The sequence below is a fragment of the Ornithorhynchus anatinus genome, chromosome 2 (assembly GCF_004115215.2).
Source record: "Ornithorhynchus anatinus isolate Pmale09 chromosome 2, mOrnAna1.pri.v4, whole genome shotgun sequence".
Taxonomy (NCBI): domain Eukaryota; kingdom Metazoa; phylum Chordata; class Mammalia; order Monotremata; family Ornithorhynchidae; genus Ornithorhynchus; species Ornithorhynchus anatinus.
In genome coordinates this window covers 152,018,484-152,033,838 of record NC_041729.1, presented here as the reverse complement: position 1 = coordinate 152,033,838, position 15,355 = coordinate 152,018,484, and the positions used below count along the sequence as shown (strand labels likewise).

Here is a 15,355-nt window from a genome sequence, read left to right as displayed (position 1 = left end):
ACTTCTTTGTGCCTCAGTTTCCTTATCTGCAAAGTAAGAATTCAATATCTGTTCTCCTTCCGACTTAGAATGTGAGCCCCATGTGGGACGTGATTGTCTCGTATCTAACCCAGCGTTTGCTACAGTTCTTAGTTTAGCTTAAAGTACCGCACTTGTTAATATAAAGAAATAATTTATAATACACAATTCATAACTATGTACATAAGTGCTGTGGGGCGAATACCAAATGTCAAAGATCCAAGTACACTGACTACTAAGCAGGGAAAGGGAAAGGGAGCCAGGGAAAAGAGGGCTTAGTTGGGGAAGGCCTCTTGGAGGAGATGTGATCTCAACAGTGCTTTGAAGGTGGGAAGAGTGATGGTCTGACATATAATAATAATAATAATGATGACGGTATTTGTTAAGTGCTTACCATGTGCCAAGCACTGTTCTAAGTGCTAGGAGAGATAGAAGATAATCAAGTTGATAATCAGGTTGTCCCATATGGGGCTCACAGTCTTAATACTCATTTTGAAGATGGGGTAACTGAGGCACAGAGAAGTGAAGTGACTTGCCTCAAGCCAAACAGCTGACAAGTGGTGGAGCCAGGATTAGAACCCACAACCTCTGACTCCCAAGCCGTGCTCTTTCCGCCAAGCCATGCCTCTACTCTATGTGGAGGGGGAGGGAGTTCCAGGGTAGGGGGAGGATGTGAGAAGAGGGTCGGCAGTGAAATAGATGAGGTAAGGGCTAAGCAAGCTGGCACTAGAGGAGGCAGTGTAGGAGGGAGGAGTTTTGATTGAGTGCTTTAAAAGGAGTTTCTGTTTGTTATGGAGGTGGATGGGCAATATATATATATAATGAATACACATATAAATAATTGAATCTCTTTCAAGCTATTTATATAGTACCGACCGATAGTTATCGAATAATTTTCTAACTGTGATAATAACACGTAGAAATAAAAATATTTAAACCCCATCCTTCCTTATGACAATTTTCAAGTTGTTTATCTGTTCCCCTCCTACTTAGTGATCCCAATGCCAATTATTTATTTTGATTACTCTCTTCTAAATAATTTCATATAAGTTTTCCCATTACAGAGTACTTTCTCTGGGGCAGGGATTGTGTAACTTGCTTGTTTTAAACTTCTCAAGGATTTTTTCAGGTCCTTGGTAACCCCATGAACACTCAGTAAGTCCTCTTGCTAGGATAGGTCAGACAGGGTAGGCTAAGATGCTTAATTGGGGAAGGATGACAACTTCAGTAACATCTATAGAGAAGCAGCATGGCTCAGTGGAAAGAGCCCAGACTTGGGAGTCAGAGGTCATGGGTTCGAATCGCAGCTCTTCCACTTGTCAGCTGTGTGACTGTGGGCAAGTCACTTAACTTCGCTGTGCCTCAGTTCCCTCATCTGTAAAATGGGGATGAAGACTGTGAGCCTCACGTGGGACAACCTGATTACCCTGTATCTACCCCTGCGCTTAGAACAGTGCTCTGCACATAGTAAGCGCTTAACAAATACCAACAGTATTATTATCTAAAGGGAGGTAAATGGATCAGATATCTTCTCCGCTACCCCAGTTCTATCCATATTCTAATTCCAATTCGCTTATGCAACATCATGCCGACATATATTTTCATTTCTTTTTTCTTATCATCAGCACTTTGAATTATGTTTTTGATATGCATATATATAAATGCTCAAATTTCCAAGTGTTAATCTTCAGAACCTCTTCAGCAAAAAGACATCTTGTGCTTTTACTCAAAGCAAAAACTCACAATTGGCAACTCACCTCGCATCAAATATCTGGTCTTTTCACCTGTCATATCCCAACTCCCTCCCTTTATACTTCACAAGTCAACCTTCTAGCTGTTCCTTGCTCTTGATTCACTTTTTTTTTTAATGGAATTTGTTAAGCACTTACCACGTGCCAGGCACTGAACTAAGTTCTGGGGTAGAAATGAGCTCATCAGGTTGAACACAGTCCAACACACGCTCACCTGTGTCTCCTTGAACACATTATCACTCTTGCCATCCCCCAAATTGGAACTCTTTTCCTCCTCCCCTAAATCCGACAGACCATAACCCTTCCTATATGAAAGTTTTCCTGAAAGCCCACCAACCCCAACGTGCCTTTCCCGATTCATTTCCAGCATCCCAAATTATATAAACTCATCAGCCATCTCTAATGCTTATTTACCAAATTTCATTCATTGTCAGCACTTATGTCAATTAATCAATCAACTGTATTTACTGTGCTCTTTCTGTGTGCAAAGCCCTGAATTAAGCGCTTGGGAGAGTCCATTATAACCATAAAAAGACACATTCCCTGCCCACAATAAGCTTACAGTCGAGAGGGAGTCTTCGCTTGTCTTGTCTTATGCTGCTGAGTCATTTCTGACCAATAGCGACTCCATTGGACACATCTCTCCCCGAACTCCCCACCTTCTTCTGCAATTGTTCCGGTAGTGTATCCGTAGAGTTTTACCATAATTGTGTATATATATTATACATTCATATATATTTTATGTAAAACAAATTATGCATCAATATTTAATCACTTACTTATTTTGATTATCCTGTGAATACTTTTAGACGAAAGTACCTGTCCAAAGTCAATCGATTCATGGTATTTACTGAACAATGTTCCCTGCCCTCGGGGATCTTCAGAACTGAAGGATTTTAATGGAGAAGAGATTTATTTTATATTCGTATGAATCATTAGGTATCAGACTGATTCATCTTCTGATTGTAATCCCCGAATAGTGCTCAGAAACCTGTGGACTTGGCACACAGGAGAGAAGAGTTGAGTGCCTGACCGAAAATGGTTGGTCCAGCGACTTGTGCCTTTCCCGTTTAAAACCAGAAGCTAGGAAGTTGTGCCATATCAGAGACTGTAAGTAAAGGAAATCAAAACTTGATCGGTGTGCTCATCACACTTGGCCTGATGTTACTTAAAATTGGATAATAGAGATCTAAATATGGACATCCTCAAAACTACACTAAGTGCTGAAATTCTGAAATCCAGGAAGTGATTGATTTTATCCACTTTTCCTTGAAGGTGAAATAGTGACAAATTGCAAAGAAATCCAGGTGAAAAAAATGATTAAGGATGATGGCGAGTATCTAATTAACATCGAAGGAAAAAGGATAAAGGTATAACAAGTTTTATTACGGTGACTGGAGTTTGATTCAATTAATAACCGTGTTCTGAAGATTTCATTTCTCTTTTAGGTTTATTGTTCAGACATGCATTTGGAGAACCCCAAGGAATATCTATCACTGGTTAAAGGTGAAGAAGACAACTTTGCAGAAGTGTATGGATACAGGTACTAACTGTCTATTTTTTGGGAGGTCTAATGCTTGGTGGGGGTATTGGTTGCCCACATTACAAGTAAGATGGAAGGAGGAGCAGGAATATGGGCTTGGGAGTCAGAGGACGTGGGGGGAAGCAGCGTGGCTCAGTGGAAAGAGCCTGGGCTTCGGAGTCGGAGGTCATGGGTTCGAATCCCAGATCTGCCACTTGTCAGCTGGGTGACTGTGGGCAAGTCACTTCACTTCTCTGTGCCTCAGTTCCCTCATCTGTAAAATGGGGATTAAAACTGTGAGCCCCACGTGGGACAATCTGATCACCCTGTATCCTCCCCAGCGCTTAGAACAGTGCTTTGCACATAGTAAGCGCTTAACAAATACCATTATTCTAATTCCGGCGCCGCCACTTGACTGCTCTGTGACCTTGGGCAAGTCGTTTCACTTCCTCTGGGCCTCAGTTACCTCGTCTGTAAAATGGGGATTAAGACTGTGAGCCCCACATGGGACATCCTCATTATCTTGTATCCACTGCAGCGCTTAGAACAGTGCTCGGCACGTAGTAAATGCTTAACAAATGCCAGAATTATTATTATTATTATTATAAAAAGACAATAGGACAGTGAGGCTAGATCTCCCCCTCTAGACTTGAAGCTTCTTGTTGGGCAGGGATCATGTCTACCAACTCTGTTGTACTGTACTCTTCCAAACACTTGTAAAGTGCTCAATAAGCACTCAATATATACCATTGATTAACTGTTAGATAGACCCAGTCAGGGATAATAGCCCTGTAGAAGACTGACTCCACCCACTGACTACTGAGAAAACTGGAATTAGATGTCCAACAATCAATTATTCAATCAGTGGTATTTATTGAATACTTTCTGTGTGCAGAGCAGTATACTAAGTGCTCGGGATAGTACAGTTCAGCAGACTTCCCTGCCAACATGAGTTTACAGTCGAGAAAGGGGATAGAAGAAACCAGTGTCTGGTAGCTGCAAGTAGCAAATATTGAAATCTTAAGTCTAGCCCTGCCTGGAAATTCATTCATTCAATAGTATTTATTGAGCGCTTACTATGTGCAGAGCACTCTACTAAGCGCTTGGAATGAACAAGTCGGCAACAGATAGAGACAGTCCCTGCCGTTTGACGGGCTTACGGTCTAATCGGGGGAGACCAACAGACAAGAACAATGGCAATAAATAGAGTCGAGGGGAAGAACATCTCGTAAAAACAATGGCAACTAAATAGAATCAAGGCGATGTACAATTCATTAACAAAATAAATAGGGTAATGGAAATATAGACAGTTGAGCAGACGAGTTCAGTGCTGAGGGGATGGGAAAGAGCACAGGCTTGGGAGAAGGAGGACCTGGGTTCTAGTCTTGACTCTGTCACTTGTCTGCTGTGTGACCTTGGGCAAGTTACTTAACTTCTCTATGCCTCAGTTACCTAATCTGTAAAATGGGGATTGATATTCATTCAACCCTGTTTATTGAGCACTTACTGTGTGCAGAGCACTGTACTAAGAGGTTGGAAAGGACAATTCAGCAACAAATAGAGGCAATTCCTGTCCACAACAGGCTCACAGTTTAGAAGACTGTACTGTCTTTAACTCTAGAGGTTAATGCTGTAAACGCTATGTGGGACAGGGACTGTGTCCAACCCAATTATCTTGTACCTGTACTTGTATCTTGTATCCCAGTACTTAGTACAGTGCCTGGCACAAAGTAAGTGCTTAACAAATACCTTAAAAACTATTCATATATGCAAAGTTTTGGTGAGGATGATTTTTCTAACATACAGCACTCTCGACTGCAATGTAATCTCATTGAGGGCAGAAAATGTGTCTTCCAACTCTGTTGTACTGTTGCATTGTATTCTCTCAAGCTCTTTGTATAGTTCTCTGCATACAGTAAATGCTCAGTAAATATGATTGATTGATTGATACATATGTTACACATTTCATTGTTTACATTCATAAAATTATTGGTATTGCTTTTTGGTCATTTAGTCATATTGCTATATGGTACTGCAATTCAGTCAAGTTAATAGTGTTAACTCTAGGTAGTGCATTTTTTTAGTCACATGAAGGAATAGATTGTTTTGGCTAATTTGGAGGCTCTTAGGCGATAGTCTCCTTCATGACGTAGTGGATAGAGCATGGGCCTGGGAGTCAGAAGGTCCTGGGTTCTAATGCTGACTTCACCACATGTCTGCTTTGTGACTGTGGGCAAGTCACTTCACTTCTCTGGACCTCAGTTATCTCATCTGTAAAATGCAGATTGAGACTGTGAACCCCATGTGCGACAGGAAGTGTAAACAACCTGATTTGCTTGCATCTATTACAGCACTTAGAACAGTACTTGGCACATAGTAAGTGCTTAACAAATACCACAATTATTATCTCTCTTTTAACACTCTATTTTTATAGAACTAATTTAAAGTAGAGGCTAGGGATTTTCAATATTGCATGGCAGTCATTCCAATAACCCCTCCGCTCAGGAGAAAGAAGAGGAATCCAGGAGATTGACTCCTGAAGTATCCTGAATGCATTATACGGTATTAATTTGGAAGCGATCCAGTAAGAGGAAAGTGTTGGGAAAGACAATCAGGGGCCAGATGGATAGGAGGAGAAGCCACTCAGCTATGTGGGGGAAAGTTGGAACTGTGATCCTGGGAGGTGAGGACCAGAGAAGGTTCAGAGCTGTGAACCCTGAAAGACACAGTGGGAAGCAGGAATCAAAGATTTGTTTAATCACATTTATTGAGCACTTACTGTGTGCAAAGCTCTTTACTAAGGCTTAAAGATGTGACTCCAGAAAGTATTCTAGGGGTTCCGAGGTCGGTACTCGCATGAAGTTAGGCTGCGACCCCTGAGGGGGAAAAATGACACTGATCTGCCCTAGCATCCAAAGGACTTGGAGAGGGTAAGGGTGGTCCCTGGCACTCCCTGGGAGCAGAGGGGAAGGACCAGAGAAATGTGAGCCCTGGGACAGCTCCAGAAAAGCACAGAGGGTTCTGAATGGGAAATAGATCAGATCTAGGAAAAAAGCAGCTTGGATCTAAATGTTTCTTATTTGTCACCTGGTTAATATGAAAAGGATACTTGCAGAAAGTCTATTCAAGTTATCTAGAATCTACCTTGCTGTTGTCTGTGGTATGGATAAGAGGAGAAGCTCTGACTACCCAAAAGGCCCAAAATTTGGAAGCCCTTTCTCCCTCAGAATATCCATAGCCAGCCCTGCAATAATAATAATGACGGTATTGTTAAGCACTTAATCTGTGCCAGGCACTGTAGTAAACGTTGGGGTGGATACAAGCAAATCGAACTGGACACAGTCCCTGTCCCACGTGGGTCTCGCAGTCTCGATCCTCATTTTACAGATGAGGTGACTGAGGCACAGAGAAGTAAAGTGACTTGTCCAAGGTCACACAGATAAGTGGAGGAGCTGGGACTAGGACCCATGACCTTCTGACTCTCAGGCTCTGGCTCTATCCACGACACCATGCTGTTTTGACTTGTCCCCAAACAATCCCAATCAATCAGTTAACCAATCAATTGTATTTATTGAGCATTTACTGTATGCAGAGCACTGTACTAAGCATTTGGGAGGGTACAGTATATCAGACTTGGTAGACACAGTCCCTGCCCACAACGAGCTTAAAATCGGGGGGGGGGGGGGGGCAGACGTTAATATTAATAATTAATTAAGGATATGTGCATAAGTGCTATGGGGCTGAGGAAGGGGTGAAGAAAGCGTGTAAATCCAGGTGCAGGACCAGTGCAGACAGGAGTGGGAGAAAAGGACATGAGGGCTTAGTCAGGAAGTCATCTTGAAGGAGATATGATTTTAATAAGACTTTGAAGGAGTGGAGAGGAATAGTCTTCTGGATATTAAGAGGGTTGGATGTGGGTGAAATGTCAGTGGTGAGATAGATGAGATTTAGGTACAATGAGCAGGTTGGCATTACAGGATTGAAGTCTGTGGGCTCCTGGGTTGTAATAGGAAATCATTAGGGGAAGCAGCACGGGCCTGGGAGTCAGAGGATGTGGGTTCTAATTCCTACCCTGCCACTTGTCTGCTGTGTGACCTTGGGCAAGTCGCTTCACTTCTCGGTGCCTCAGTTTTCTAATCTGTATAATGGGGATTAAGACTGTGAGCCCTATGGGGACAGTGACTGTATCCAACTTGATTATCTTGAATCTACCCCATTGCTTAGTAAAGTCCCTGGCACAAAGTAAGTGCTTAACAAATCCCACAGTGATTATTATTATTATTATGTAGGTAAGGTAGGAGGGGCAAGATGATGGAATGTTTTAAAGCATATGATAAAGGAGTTTCTGTTTGATGCCGAAGTAGATGGGCACCCCCTGGAGGTTCTTGAGAAGTCCGGAAACGTGGACTGGATGGTTTTGGAGCAAAATGATCTGGGCAGCAGAGTGAAATATGACTAGAGAGGGGAGAGACGGGAGTCTGGGAGGTCGGCCAGGAGGCTGAGGCAGTAATAAAGGCAGGATAGGTTAAGTGTTTGGACTACTATGGTAGCAGTTTGGATGAAGAGGAAGGGGCAGATTCTAGAATCCTCTGGCCTTTGAAGAGTCACCTTGATTTCAGACACAAGATGGTGACAGCTATAGGGGTCTGGGCACCTGGGGGAAACCAAAGATAGACTTTTCTGGGAATGTGAAAGTGGAGGAAGGGAGTGAATAGTCTAAGCCATAAATTATGTCTTGAAGTCAAATTTACTCAGGTTGCAAAATGACCTCCCAAATGTTATAAAATTTCAGGTCACATAATAATACTCATAATAATTGTGGTACTTGTTAAGCACTTACTGTGTTGCAGGCATTATACTAAGCAATGGATACAGACAAATCGGGTTAGACACAGTCCCTGTCCCACGTGAGGCTCACAGTCTCAATCCCCATTTTACAGATGAGGTAACTGAGACACAGAGAACTAAAGTGACTTGCCCAAGGTCACTCAGAGACAAGTGGCAGAGCTGGGATTAGAACCCATGACCTTTTGACTTCCAGGCCCGTGCTCTATCCACTACACCATGCTGCTTCTCATCCCCTGACCTGATCCCAGTTCTGCCACTTGCCTGCTCTGTGATCTTGGGCAAGTCATAACTTCTCTGTGCCTTAGTTTACACATTTAAATTTGGGAATTAAACACCTAATTTCTCTGGTACTGAGACTATGAGCCCCCTGTGGGACGGGGACTGTGCCCGGCCTGATTATCTTGTATCTACCCTAGCATGTAGAACAGTGCTTGGCACTTAGTAAGCACTTCAGAAATCCCATTATCATGATTATTATTGCCATTGATATTTCCTGCTCTTCATCCCTTTGTCCTTCAATCCATGGTACTGCATTCCTTTCCTATTCATCTTGTTACAATCATACTAGTTAAAGGGTCTCCCATCCTTAAACGCATTCAGCTTATGAGCAAATCCTAAAATATTCAAAAAATTTTGTAGGCTACAAAATCCATATGAATGTCCCTTCAATGGAAGTAGAAGACAAGACTGTGCATGTAGAAATGACTACCCTGCTGCTGGATATACTGTTTTTAGCAAAATTAGAATTGATCTCCTCTCCATGCAAATTAAAAGTAAGTAGTGACGCATTGCAGTAATGCTTTGGAAATGCTGGTCCTCTGGGTGGTACAACTGTCATAGCCGTTCATTTATCATCATCAAAGTTCCTCCCTCAGGGTCTTACTCCCTGTGCTGTAAGACTGCTGGTATTGCTGCTTCTGTCCATGACACTGCCCTTAACTGTAAAATCACTGCACTTCAAAAGTAACATCTGCAATTTGTCCCCTCAGTCTCCCCTTTTAATGTGCGCTTGCAGATTTCAACAATTTCAGAAGGAAAGGCTAAATTTAAAATGTAATTTCATTCCTAAACTCGTTTCAATTGCATAGATGTTTTTATGACACTCAAAGTTGGACAGATTCTTTAATGATGAAAGATGTACGCCCAGGTGAAGAAGATGATTATTGTGCTGAAGTCACACGGGAATCAGAAGTGTCCTATTACGCAAGCGTGGTTTTCTTGAAAGACTTTAGGTTAATGGTGGTGGTGCAATGGGAAGAGCACTGTGCTGGGAATCAGGAGATCAGCGCTTAGTACAGTGCCTGGCACATAGTAGGCACTTAACAAATACCATAATTATCATTATTATTATCTGGTTTCCAGTCCTGGTTCTGCCTGTAGCCGCTGTCTAATATGAGCAAAACCTGCACTGGAAATCTGCCAACTCACTGTGAACAGGGAATTTGTCCATTGTATTGTTGTGTTGTATTCACCCCAGTGCTTAGTACAGTGCCCTGCACATAGTAAGCGCTCAGTTAATACAATCGATCGTACGATCGCATTTTAAGGGAAACATCGTCGTGTCCTTTGTTGCACACAAATACTCAACTGTTCATTTGAATAACCCTGCTGTGCTGTAACCAGATGGGTTTGTGTTACCAGAAAAACATTCTAAAATGTAACTGTTACTTTCTAGTCAAAACATGTCGTGAAACCATGCATTAAGGCAGAACCAGTGGATTGTGGGTTTTTGGATGTGGTATGAGGCCTGTGGAAGCTCTCCAATGGATGTAATAATTATAATAATGATGGTATTTGTTAAGCATTTACTATGTACTATGTACTGGAGTATGTTTACTATGTACTGGAGTAGATATAAGCTAATCAGGTTGGACACAGTCCCTGTCCCATATAGGGCTCACACACTTAATCCCCATTTTACCGATAGGGGAACTGAGGACCAGAGAAGTGAAGTAAAGTGCCCAAGATCATATTCATTCATTCAATAGTATTTATTTAGCTCTTACTATGTGCAGAGCACTGTACTAAGCACTTGGAATGTACAATTTGGCAAGAGAGACAATCCCTGCCCAATAAAGGGCTCACAGTCTAAACATGTCACACAGCAGACATGTGGCGGAGCCAGGATTAGAACCCATGACCTTCTGACTCCCAGGCCCGTGCTCTTTCCACTAAACCACGCTGTGTAAATTTGCCGAGATCAGTTCATGACACTGTAATCCACATCGCTTCCTCGGCTGGTCTTTAATTCAGTGCTTCTTTCATCCGCTTTGGTCTCACGTACTACCCGGAGGAATGATTCACTCTCCAAACGATGAGTTAGCTTCCTTATTTTCAAACTCACAATTATGACAAGTTATGACATAAAGAGAAGACAAAATATCTCATCTCAGAAAAGCAAATGGATATTACTCTTTGATCTTTGCCTTTGATCTTTGTAACCAGGGAGAGTGTCATCTCTCTGCTTTAAAGAATACGTACGGCACTGCTGCAGTTGAATACAGTTTTCATAGTCACGTCCATCTAGGAAACTTCGGTCATGTTGAAAACTCTATCCTTCCTTCGAAAAGGTGGGAAGAAACAAAATCATTCAAATTCTAAAGGAAAGAGAACCTTGATTATTTCCCTGAGTTAATACAAATTTGATGTGCTCATAGTTTTTAGAGAAGCAGTGTGGTTTAGTGGAAAGAACTCGGGCTTGGGAGTCAGAGGTCGTGGGTTCTAATGCCAGCTCCGCCACTTGTCAACTGTGTGACTTTAGGCAAATTACTTCACTTCTCTGGGCCTCAGTTACCTCATCTATAAAATGGGGATTAAGATTGTGAGCCTGCATGGGACAACCTGATTATTTTTTATCTACCCCAGTGCTTAGGATAGTGATTGGCACATAGTAAATGCTTAACAATTATATTATTATTATATTATTATTTGTATAGATGCTTGAAATAGTTTGTTATAAGCCCTCGAAAATTCTGTTTCCAGTACTCAAAAAATGTCCTGTCTGTTTTCTAGTTACAGACCTTCTTTTTGCTCATACCATATTTGGAAAAGCGGTTCCATTCGGCACAGCTGGAGATTGTTATAGTGCTGCACGATGCCCACAGGTATTAAATAAGTCTTTGGTTATTTTTCTCCTTTGAAAATCGTATTTAAGACATCTTCACTTTAATTCAGTTTCTTGGCACAGGATAAGTAAGGTGCTCCACAGGAAAAAATGAAGAGTAAAATAATACTTTTGAATCTAGAAGATTGTACTGTCTCAAGGGTTTAGTACAGTACTCAGCACACAATAAGCACTCAATAAATACCATTGATTGATTACTTTGTGACAGAGCTGGGACTACAATTCCTAGTCGCATGTTCTTTCCTTTAGGTTATATTGACACTCCAAAAGCACTCATGTAAAAGGCTTTTGGAGGTAGAAACAAACCAACAAACAAAATATGCCAATAGATCTCCATATTTGTAATTGTTATTCCTTTGCAAAGAAGATGTCTGGTTAGTGAAATTCAGCCCTGAGTGCGTGTGTGAGTGAAATGCTCGATGCGGCTTGCGTATCCAGGAACAGAAACTATTCCTTGCTCTGTCATTGTTTTGTTTGTAGAGCTTGGTGCTATTTTCACTTCTGTCTCCCTTTTCATCATCTGAATGAAGCTTCAGTTCTTGTAGAATCTCTCCTTTCTTAATGGCAGTCTGGCACCCTCGTCCGTGTGTAACAATGGACTCTCAATTTTAGCTGGGATACAGTGTTGTCTGGGTTCTGATTTCCAGTCCTTGAAAACTTTCCTCTCTTCTTTTTGCTTTCAGTTCCTCAATTTCAGCTTGCCATTTTGCAGCTGATAGGGATCTCTGTAATGTGATTGTAATTTACAGTTGATATAAGAAGGAGAACAAGGAGTAGCATGGCCTACTGGATAGAGCGGGGGCCTGGGAGTCAGAAGGACATGGGTTCTAATCCCAGCTCTGCTACTTGTCTACTGTGTGACCTTGGGCAAGTCATTTCACTTCCCTGGGCCTCATTTACCTCATTTGTAAAACGGAGATTGACTATGATCCCTTTGTGGGACATGGACTGTGTCCAACCTGATTAGCTTGTATCTACTCCAACATTTAGTAAGTGCCTGACACACAGTAAATACCATAAAAATACTATTAAAAGGGATAGAACATTCCTCTTTGTTCAACCCTGTAAAATTATAATAATTAGTTTTGGGAGGTTTCTGTCTTAGTGGAAAGAGTCTGGGCTTGGGAGTCAGAGGTCATGAGTTTTAATCTCGGCTTCGACACTTGTCAGCTGTGTGACTTTGGGCAAGTCACTTAACTTCTCTGTGCCTCAGTTACCTCATTAGTAAAATGGGGATTAAGACCGTGAGTTCCATGTGGGACAACCTGATTACTTTGTATCTCCTCCAGCGCTTAGAACAGTGCTTGGCATATAGTAAATGCTTAACAAATACCATTACTATTATTATTTAAATAAAAAAAATGAAGTTGGGTAATCTTTAGAGTCAATTCTCTCCAAAGATGGTCACACACACTATCAATGAACTTTGCTCCACATTTCTTGAGTAAAATGTAGCCCCTAGAGCATTTGTGATGACCAGAGATCTGCCCTTTGTTGAAGAGAGATCAGACAATTGTTTCCTCTCTGGGTATTCTTGGGACAAGAGAGACTCAACTGGTCATTGAGGGCACAAATTCCCACTTGCGTTTTTTTTCCCCCAGATTCCTGACTCCAGTGCCATGCTCTTTCCATCAGGCCACACTGGTTACATATAAACACCAATCAGAGATTTATTGGCATGGGGGGAAGTTGGCTAGGAGTTGGGGAATCTAGGCTCCAAGAAATTATCTCTGTTGCACTACAAATTATCCTTGAGAGCCCCAGGGAAGCTCTGCTACTCTCTCACATCAGAGACCTTTGCCTCTCAGTCAACAATTCTCTCCCAGACCCAAAGGCAAGGAAGAAAGGAGGAAGTCACAGAGGGGAATGTGGAAGAGCTTGCACCAGTTCAAAGTCTGGTCAACTGGGTAACTTCATTCTTTCCCCTTTCTTTCTTTAAATGTTTATACCCCTGTGTAAAAGAAGGAAGAGTCAGTGACTCCATAGGTGTAAACAAATGTTTCCGAGCAAAAGGAACTCTCGGTGTTTAGATCGTTCATACATTTCACATATTTTTCCATTTTCTCTGGTACCTCAGGGACGGTTCAGTATCAATTTGGCAGGCACCGGGTTGAAGATATCCAGTTCAGCAAAGTGGCTTGCCCAAGGCAATTATGCATCTGTCAATGTGCATAGATCTCTGGTAAGTCCTGTTACACGCGCAATTCATTCAAAACACTTCTTTCCAGATGCTCATCGTTTCTTAACTGCGTATTCCTTTATTGGTAGATTCAGGTCTGTTTGAACTGTGAGATCAACTGCTCTAGTCTCCATTATCTTCCAGGCACCTCAAATCATGATAATCAGTGAACTTGTACATTCAATCTTATTTATTGAGCTTGTGTTATGTGATAGAGAGAAAAAATGTGTACAGTCACCATACTTTTTGTGATATTTATGAAATTTTGTCCAATTGGAACTAAATGCTTTCCTCATGTTCAGGTTCTAGAAGCTAGTCCAATGTCTGTTTTTTTTTTTTAACATAATCAGGCTGTGTTGGGATCAATTTTCAGGTAATTAAAAAATTATTGCCCTGGATTTTTAAGCATATTCAGTTTTATTTCACCACTGCAATTCCTTCACCAAAAGACTGTTGATCTTTTATGGAATGTGTTTTGTAAAGTAACTTAATAGATTGAAAACCCATTGAAATAAACGATTTCCACTGCTTGTACAATGCAGGCTCAAATAATAATAATAATGATAACAATAATGATCATGATAGTACCAGTTAAGTGCTTACCCTGTGCCAGGCACTGTTCTAAGTGCTGAGGTACAAGGTAATCAGGTTGTCCCACGTGGGGCTCACAGTCTTAATCCCCATTTTACAGATGAAGTAACTGAGACATAGAGAAGTTAAGTGACTTGCCCAAAGTTACACAGATGATAAGCAGTAGATCCGGGAATAGAACCCACAACCTCTGACTCCCAAGCCCATGCTCTTTCCACTAAGCAACACTGCTTCCCTAATTTACCAAATAACTTTCTTGTGAATAAATTCAGGGTACTTTTATGCCCCAGTAGGCTGAATTTGTTGTCTGTGAAAAAACTAAGCATGAATCCTTTTCAAAGGCAAGTGAAACAATGGATTTTTCCTAGCTCTGGACACCTTAGCTTTTTATTGCAATTTACTATAAAGCTGAAAACAATTTCTCCAAGTACTTTTGGGCTTAATGCCCAAGCATTCTACTGGGTGACCTTCTCCCTCATCCACATCAATCTCAGGAAGCGTTTGCCAAGCATTTTAATGATTCAAACATGATATATATATATATATATATATATATATATATATATATATATATATGTATTTTAACCCCTAACATGTTCTTCAGTATACCCACCCATATCTGACTGACTCATATTTCTCCCCTTTCTCTCTTCCAGGATGGCACAAAGATATACGGTAGATGTGGTGGGTTCTGTGGGAAATGTATGCCTCATTCAAACATGGGCCTCCCCATCCAAGTCCAGTGAAAATTCCAAGGTGGAATCACCCAAGGAGGGGAACTATGCTCCTGTAGAGCCCGATCACAAACGATTTTCCTTCTGCGATCCTCTGATTCTGGAATGTTGGCATAGGAATATTCTGCTCCCTTTTCTGCAGGGATGCCTACCAGTTTCATTTGGGCGTAAACTTCGAAGAAGACTCCTTTGGTGTATAAACTCAATCAAAAGCCCCTGGGTTTGGTGAGTGAGGTATTCATTCCCGGTGCAGCCTACAAGCTGTTGGATAGGATTAGAGGGGGGTGGAGGAGAAGGAAAATTAGGTGGAGAAAGAGGAGGAGGAGAGGAGAAGAAAGAGAAGAGGAGGCAGAGGGGAACAGGAGGGAAAGAGGAGGAGGAAAAAGAGGAGAGGAGGAAGAGGAGGAGGAGGAGAAGGAGGAGGGGAGTGGACTGGGTGTGGACAACAGGCATTACATTTGACTGAAGAGACCACAGTGCTGTGGAGAGTTTCTGCTTCCTCCAACTGCAGAACAGCCCTGCCATTGGCTCCCTGGCCCTTCAGCCATCTCTGCAGACCGCTTTAGCCCAGATAAGGACTTCCAATGC

General features: G+C 41.8%; 1 protein-coding gene across 1 annotated transcript in view; it reads left to right on the top strand.

Moving 5' to 3' along the window:
• Positions 1 to 15,104, top strand: part of ADAMTS20 (ADAM metallopeptidase with thrombospondin type 1 motif 20) — a 198,095-nt gene extending 182,991 nt beyond the window's left edge. Inside the window, exons 35-41 of the mRNA XM_039914736.1 lie at positions 2,750 to 2,879; positions 3,045 to 3,139; positions 3,218 to 3,312; positions 8,779 to 8,912; positions 11,152 to 11,243; positions 13,341 to 13,445; positions 14,690 to 15,104. Coding sequence (XP_039770670.1) covers positions 2,750 to 2,879; positions 3,045 to 3,139; positions 3,218 to 3,312; positions 8,779 to 8,912; positions 11,152 to 11,243; positions 13,341 to 13,445; positions 14,690 to 14,779 — 741 coding nt within the window. The 3' untranslated portion in view covers positions 14,780 to 15,104. The remainder of the gene's footprint in view (positions 1 to 2,749; positions 2,880 to 3,044; positions 3,140 to 3,217; positions 3,313 to 8,778; positions 8,913 to 11,151; positions 11,244 to 13,340; positions 13,446 to 14,689) is intronic.
• Positions 15,105 to 15,355: the final 251 nt, after the last annotated feature.